Source organism: Mytilus californianus, unplaced genomic scaffold, assembly GCF_021869535.1.
Source record: "Mytilus californianus isolate M0D057914Y unplaced genomic scaffold, xbMytCali1.0.p SCAF_2, whole genome shotgun sequence".
Taxonomy (NCBI): domain Eukaryota; kingdom Metazoa; phylum Mollusca; class Bivalvia; order Mytilida; family Mytilidae; genus Mytilus; species Mytilus californianus.
In genome coordinates this window covers 98,566,960-98,575,153 of record NW_026262668.1, presented here as the reverse complement: position 1 = coordinate 98,575,153, position 8,194 = coordinate 98,566,960, and the positions used below count along the sequence as shown (strand labels likewise).

General features: G+C 31.3%; 1 protein-coding gene across 1 annotated transcript; it reads left to right on the top strand.

Moving 5' to 3' along the window:
• Positions 1 to 903: 903 nt before the first annotated feature.
• On the top strand, positions 904 to 6,062 carry LOC127727734 (structural maintenance of chromosomes protein 3 homolog). The gene is made up of 4 exons (XM_052234848.1): positions 904 to 1,534; positions 3,380 to 3,651; positions 4,331 to 4,338; positions 6,002 to 6,062. The coding sequence occupies exons 1-4, from the start codon at positions 904 to 906 to the stop codon at positions 6,060 to 6,062; spliced, it is 972 nt and encodes a 323-aa protein (XP_052090808.1).
• Positions 6,063 to 8,194: the final 2,132 nt, after the last annotated feature.

The window sequence follows — 8,194 nt, the reverse complement described above, 5'->3', positions numbered from 1 at the left end:
ATTGTTAAAATTTCCCCCACATATATGTTCTAAATACAATAGTTTAATTAAATACTACACACATTTAATTTGCTGATACTAAATCATGGCATTCTAAGAAATTTCAAGCGTTGGCATCTAGTGTATTTGTATTTCAGATATCATCATGGAATTTCCAAAAAGAACTATCAAGAAAATGAAACATAAGAGCATTTTACAGTATTTATTCAATCATGAAGTTGGAAATGTAAGTAAGAATAGAAGATATGATCTAAAACTTGCTTTGAACATGTGTACTGAACTTGCTTTGTATGACTATAATGACTTCTTTCAGAAGCAACTAATTTACCACTTAAACAAAATAATTGACTGCTCAAATGCAAGAGCCATTTTTATCATAAATTTCTTAGAAGAACTTATTTGTGATGTAATCGAGCCATGTCACCCAGACAAAATAGATATAGTCTTTATATATGTCTGCATGAGATCAGAATTTGTCAAATATGGAAAACTGAAAAAAATGAAGTGCATAGTAGCAGAACAAATTGCTAGTGATTTATTAAAAAACTTGAAGAAATGGTTTGATGGTATATTCTAAGCCTTAAACTAAAACAAATATTTAGACTCAATTACAAAATGCCTCAGATAACATACTTCAAAAATTTGATTCCACTCTTGGATAAACATAGCCTGTCAGACTTTGATATTGTTTTAAACAGACAAATGGCATTAGATATATTTGATTATGTCAAATCAAAAAGTATCAATCAAGACAAAATGTGTAAGTGGTTTACAGAAATAACAAAAAACAATATAGAGAAAAAAACTTTGGTTACACGGTTGCACAGACTGAAAAAAGAAGTAAGTCGAAAAAGAGGCCTAGAGAAGGCTACTTTATTAACAAATATTTTTAATACATGTAATATGTGTGCAAGTGACTCCAAATTACAAAATCTCAAGTCTACAGAAGATGCTACTTATAAAAGAATAGCAGAAGATTTAGCTAATGAATTACAAATAAGTCAGGAAAAGAAGTCAAGTGAAGTAAATCAGTTGAAAAGAAAATTAGAAAAAACTGTTGATCTTCAAGAAAGGAAAATAAAGAAAGTTAAACTGAAAAACAAAACTTCAAGTGAAAATCTTAAATCTAAAGTACAACAGCAAAATAGTAAAATTAAAAAGTTAAGATGTAGTTGTAAGAATTACAAAACTCAAAACAGAAGACTATCATCCTGTGTAGTAAAACACAAATCATGTGCTAAAGAATTAAGGAAGAATTTAACAGACATAGAAAATATCAATAAGAGCAAAACAGATGAAATTAAAAAATTAAAAAGTGAACTGAATAAAATTCAGAGTTTGTACAAGGACGCATTAAAACAGTCGAATGAACATGCAGAGCTTGTAAGTAACCTTAAAACAAACCTAAATGACTCTATGCAAACAAGGGATTACCTTCATTCTTTAATTCAAGACGATAAAGAAATAGATATTTTGGATGATAAGTTACGTGCATATACACCAGAATTTAGACAAGCCGTCATGAACATATCTGGTAAGAATGTAGCAACGGAACACATAGTATCCGTTATCAATGAAAGTCTGAAATTAGCTGGTAAAACATTGAAGCAAATTCCGGCACGAAGAACCATTGATAATATTGTAACAGAAAAGGTTGTGGTAAGTAATATTCAGGTTGGACAGTGTTTGCAAGACAAACAAAAAACAACATTATATTCTGATGAACACGGAAGTTTGGAAAGACATATAACAGCTACTTTGTAAGTGATGATCATAAAAATGTATACATGTTAGGTTTGAGGGAAATGCACAATAAAGCATCCTCCACAACTTTAGATACTTTTAAGGAGATTTTAACAGATATATCTGAATTGTGTAATGGTAGTTTAGAAAACAATGAGATATCACATGGATATAATATATTATGTAACATTCGAGACTTCATGTCAGACAGGACAAAAACAAGTATAGCCTTTACAGAATTATTAATTGATTACCGTAAACAAATTATGCCAGAAGTTGTTGATGGGTGGGATGATCTGACAGATGTACAAAAAAATGCCTGTTCTACTGTAAATAATTTCTTTTGTGGATTACACCTACTTGTTAACTTTGCAGAGTGCACAACACCTGCGCTAAAAGAATTTGAAGTCCTACATAAAGAGGACAATGTTGTGAATGACCTTGAAAATGAGTTCGGTGTAGATGAAAGAGATGACATTTTTTTATCAAAATTTGATGGTGATGTTATAACTTTTTTACGATTCTGTGCAAAAAGTTTTGCCAGAGGAGTTGACGAGAAATGTGGTTGTTTCGCTTATTTCAATTCATATTGTCTTGAGAAGAATGAAAAAAATAACTTCATTTCTTTCAGAGGAAACAGATTTAACATTATTTTTCTTATGGGTGAAATTGCTTTTTACCATCGAAATCATGTAGTAGATTTTTTGCAAAATGTGCATGGTGCAAATAATTTCCTGCAAAAATCCACGCTTTCTCTGTGTAGATCAAATCTTGTATTAGCTGACTGTAAAGTGCTGAGGTTAATATCCAAAATTATAACTGCGCCATTGTGGCGCCTCATTGAATTAACTGATAGACATGTTTTAGAAATGAATGCTTATTATGAAATGCTTCTAGACTTCTTTGATGAAAATAGCAAAGATGCCAATTCCTTCATAAATTTCATAAATTGTGAAGTATTTCCATTCGATGAGGATTTAACTCATAAAGACAAGTACTTTGATTGCTTAAAAATGCCAGATGATCAGATAGACACCCTGGCCGTGCAGGTAGCACAGACTTTGTTTGCTTCTTTTTATAAACTACTTAAAGTAGCGATGAAGGATCAACTGCCAGGAGGTCTATTTTATGTAGCATCACCAAAGTTAACTGCTGAAACTTTATCAGTTATACCACACAACAAGCTACCAGAAAGAGCATTTGGGATGCTTGATTTCATGGTCAGATTTAGACCTAATGCTTCAATATTAACAAATGAATAGTTTATAACATTTTCATTCAACAAAACACACGAATGGTTGGATAGTTTACCCAAAGAAGAGAGAGATAAATTACTGACAGATGCAAGGAAACAAGGTAGAGTATTAAGAGGAAAATTTAAATTGAGGTGTTCGGAAATAAAAAAAGAAAAGATTAGAATCATTAAAGAAGAAACAAGAAGCAGTGAGGAAAAAGAAAGAAAACAGCTTCAAGAAGAAGGAAAAACAAACGTCAGAAATTATTTTCTATGGATTATGGCAAAGTTCAAGTGTAGCAGATGACATACTAAGGTCAATAACCAAAACAAGTGAGAAACGGAAGGCATTGATCGCGCAGTTAAGGTTCCGGCAAAATGTGTTGAAGCAATATGTTAAAGATAAGAAAATATTTAATGCATCTGTAAAAGGAAAGGCGCTAAGTATAGAAGCTCTAACAGAAAATGTTAAAAAGCTCATTGAAGAGGCTGCTAGTAAAGATGTTAGTGAAAATATTCAACAAAGGTCATCTAGGATGCCAATTCGTGTTGGGAAAAAAGTAAGACATACTTTCAACGAAGGAACATTCACTGCCAAAGTAATTTCAACAGTACCCGGATTTCCAGACTACTATAACTTAATATACGATAATGAATTAGACAGTGAAGGGAAGGTAACGGACACTACAGCTATCTACACATACAGACTATTAGAGGATTATCGAGCCAAAAAACTTGAGATAATACCGGAGGTGGTAGGTCTAAAACCATGTTCGAAGTTCTGTTCAAGATTCGTTCTGCATGGAGTTGCACAGGAAGTGCAATTTTCTAATATGATTTCAGCATGATCATGTATAGGAATACATGAACTAATCCATGACACTTGTTTACACCAAAACTTTACTTTGAGTACATGTGCACCCATCAAGTTTTAACTTGGAGCTTCCCACATTCTGTATTGATTAGTATTGAAGTAATTTCATGGCCAGAAAAAAAAACACTAGTGAACACCATGCAATTTAATATATATCCTGAAATAATATTATATCTGGGAAGCTTCAAGTCATACTAACAACTAATGCTTGATACAGTGAAACCTGTATAAACCAAACCCTGAATAAACCAGAAACCATGTTCTGAAGTCCCTTCATCTCAGATCCAATGCATTTTGAACTTCAGTCATGAATGAGTTTGGTTTAGACAGATTTCACTGTATAAATATTGTAAATAATATACAGATATCAATTTACTTTACTTTTATACATACAAGTCTTTACAGTGATCTGACAAAATTATTTTGTATGAAATTTCTCAAATAAAAATAATGTAATATTTATATTCATTGTTTTTCAGTGCAACAGGTATTTTAGACCTATAGTATAATTGTTGGAAGGTTGTTGTTTATTTTTATTTATAAGCATTCACTATATAAGAATAAGAATATTTCATTAAATAGAAAGTTAATGAAAAGGAACATTCTAAACTATCATGAGTGAATGACTATATAAAGACAGATGACATATTTCGAAACTTGTCTGGTGTCTCATGGTACACACACACATATACATTTGTATATAAAGAGTAATTTTCATATTTATATTTTGTTTCTTTACATTTAAATGTTTATATAGCTTTATTTTTCATTTTCAGTATACCAATTGATGTTCTGAAGACAGGAATTTGGTGCAATATATAAAGGTATCGTCATAATTAATGTTATGTGACTTTGGACGATAGAATTTCATGAGAGTGGTTGACATTTTCATGCTTTATGCTTCTATTTTGACCAAAAAACTGAACATGGAGGATTGAAATTGACTAACAAGATGTAAAAGAAGCAACATAAACAAAACTATAACCCAAATGATTAGAAATACACATTTTATTATTTTTTAAAGAGAGGAAACAGTTTTTCTAGATTAGTGAAAAATTACCATTTTGAAAATTTGCTATTTCTTCGTTGTTATTATGTGTATTGATAAAAGTGAAACTGTTTTGAAAATGTCTTCACAATGCCTTTAAAATGAGGTAAAGTTTTCTTGGATCAGTTGATTTTTAAAAAATCACTTTTCGTACCTACAAGTTGTTACGTCAATTAGGGGTCTCCTTATAAACTGCTACTTTTTTTTGCCCGACATAGAAAAAATCTAAGAAAAATTACGAATATTGAGAAATGAATTATCAATCGGTTAAGACCATTCCCAAAGTGGCACACCTAAATTTTACATTTGTACGCAATTTCAAAGTTGGGTGTTATATGGCGGGGTTTTCCTCATTGATTAACGCATCGAACACACCCCGTCCTATATATGTAACATCACATGACTTTTTAGTGATTAAAACTATTATTTAAAAGTTATATTTGCATGTTTGACATGTTTTTTTCTTAAACAATAACAATTACTCCGACAGTCATAATTTCTGTATTATTTAAAAAGTTTTGTTACACATTTTGTTACACCTTAGTTATGCGGTAACCCGGATTGGTTGGCCATTGTCAAGTTGAGTTTTTGGGGTAGCATAGATTTATATCGTTGTATTCCTCTTGTTTGTGTTAAACAATTGTACTTTCGCAATTTATTTTTTATACATCTTATATTGATCTTGTAATTTAGTTTGCGTCTTATTTCTTTGGTGTCATGTTTTGGCTATGTTTGTGTTCGATCATACAGTATTGACAAGTCGCCAATCTTGTTATTTCTTGTACTCTTTGCGTCTTATTTGTTGATTGCAGTTGGGTTTTTTTTTTTGTTGTCATGTTTCGATCGTACAACGTTTTAAAAATCAACAGTTGCCCGCCGACATGGTGTGATGTTTTTTTTCTTTTGATGAGTTTGCATCTTAAATTGGGATTGCAGTTGTTTCATCCGATTTCTTTTGTGTTATATTTTCGATACATTTTTATTCGATCTTATAGCATCTTACAATTGTCCGTCGACATAATGTGATATTTTTTCTTTGATCGCTAATATTATTCATAAGATTTGATTTAATATTATTTAATTTTTTTTCTTTTCTTAATAGTTTACCCACAGTCGAAAATTTGTTAGACATTAAGAGTCGTGCATACGAGATTTTGACTTAGTTAACTGTTTTACATTAGACTAAATTTTATTATAGACTCGATTGTATTATAGTACTTTACTTAAATAACTGTTCTACTGTTAGTTGTATGTTAGTTCTTCACAACTCAGAAACAGATTCAAGAATATTAAAGTTCTTTGCATAAGACCTCACTAATATTTAATTTAGTTTTTACCTTATACGATGGCTCGATATAATTTCAGTTTTTCTCATACATGTTCACTATTACAACTACTAGTAGTACACGAGTGTCTTCATATTTCATGTACTACACATACGTATATATTACTCTAGCGTGTATTCATTCTTGTTCAAACTTTTGGGGTCCTATTTAGAGCTAACAATGTCGCTACTAGTGCCCCATAATTAGTATTGTTTTTGAAAAGATTATTTTAAGGATAATTTAAAAATTAAGTCTTGAAATTGCATTTGTGTTTCATGAAGTAGTCAACAAAAATCTTTTACGTATTAACCCAAAGTGTGATGAACTTCAAATCTAAACACAAATGCCTATTGTGCGTGAAATGTTAGTCAACCAATTATTGGCGGTGTTTTTATAACTCATGCAAACTCTCAGATTATCTTCAATTTGGTCTAACAGTATGTTTAACATACGGTCGGATGATTGTATCTGCAATGTATGCAATATAAAAATGGCGAAATTATTTCAGGAAAGCCACCATGTAAAGAACAAAAAAAAAACAGACATCCATCAGTAATGTGTAAACATCGGACAACATAACCTTTAAATACTTTACATGTCAAAGTTTTTGGAAGTTATGGAGGAACATATTATTGAGTCGCCAACTAATCCCACCAAAGTTTTTCTTTGCGAATCGCGTTGTAAACGATCGCGGGACACGATACATTTCTTGTCAATAACATATAGTATGCCACATTGGTCTGAGAAAATCGCCCACCAACGCGATCTTTGTCAAATTCCCGACTTTGACGTTATACTAATTATTTGCTTGCAATCAAGAGGAAGAATATCTTTAATTATCAAAAGAAAGCAACATCTGTGAAACATGCAACAATACTCTATCAAAGCAAGCCAGGAAACAATCCCTCAACAAGAAAGCAACCATTTAACTTCAAAGGGGGGTATGGTTTTCTTGTCTGAGCTCGAACATTTTTTATCCGCCTCCATCAATCAAATAATTTTTTTTTCAAAATTTAACACTATAAGGTATGGGGAAATCAGAATTCATAATATTTTTTGGTTATAAATTTTGCCTGACAACAATATTTTTTCCATCGAATTGGGGATCAGACGATATTTTTTTTGGAATAAATCTTACTCCTCCCCCTTTTTCACCTTTTGAAGTTAAATGGTCGTTCCCTTATGTAAATAACCAGCACAAAGACTTTCATTATCTTTTTTCTACATTCCAAGACGACCTTCGCACTGTTCAAACCAACCTTGAAAACGTTGTTCTTACACATAATTACCTCCATGTTATTGTCTCAAGTCTGATTATTTAAAGACAAATATTTCAGTCTCTGCACTCAACACTTACAATCAACCAAGCCGTCGCTAACACGGTGCTTAAAAGAACAGCGGCTTGGATTAAAATTGTACTTGTAGACAGTCTTTGATAATCTGTTACAGTTTTATACAAGAGTAAGTCCTTTGTTGTTAATAATAAAAACGGAACTATTATCATGTTTTGGAAAATATCGACAATTTGCTTGATATTGACAAATCAAAAATTCAAGTCACATGGTAATTGTTGGGGATGCTAAAACCTTCAACATATTTTGTAAGTTTAAAAATGAATATACTGGAGACCTTTTTTGTGTGTTAACATTTCCGGTTGACTGGCATATTTTATAGAATGTACAGCCTGTTTTATTTAAATTTATTTTCATCATGATGCTGGTCTTAAAAAGATAACGAAAATTAAGCATATGTTCTTTTAACTGTTCTTGAACAGAACTCCAATCTAAAAAAAAAGAGTTCAGATGATCAAGTTCTTTTAACAAAGAGATAGGGCACTGCTATATCATCTCAGCAATTATATCACAAAAAATACAGCTTGTGTTAGTAAATATATGAAGCAGAAGAAAAACAACTGTGCATCTGAATTACCATCAGTATTACAAATATATGAAGGATACATTAACATCCCT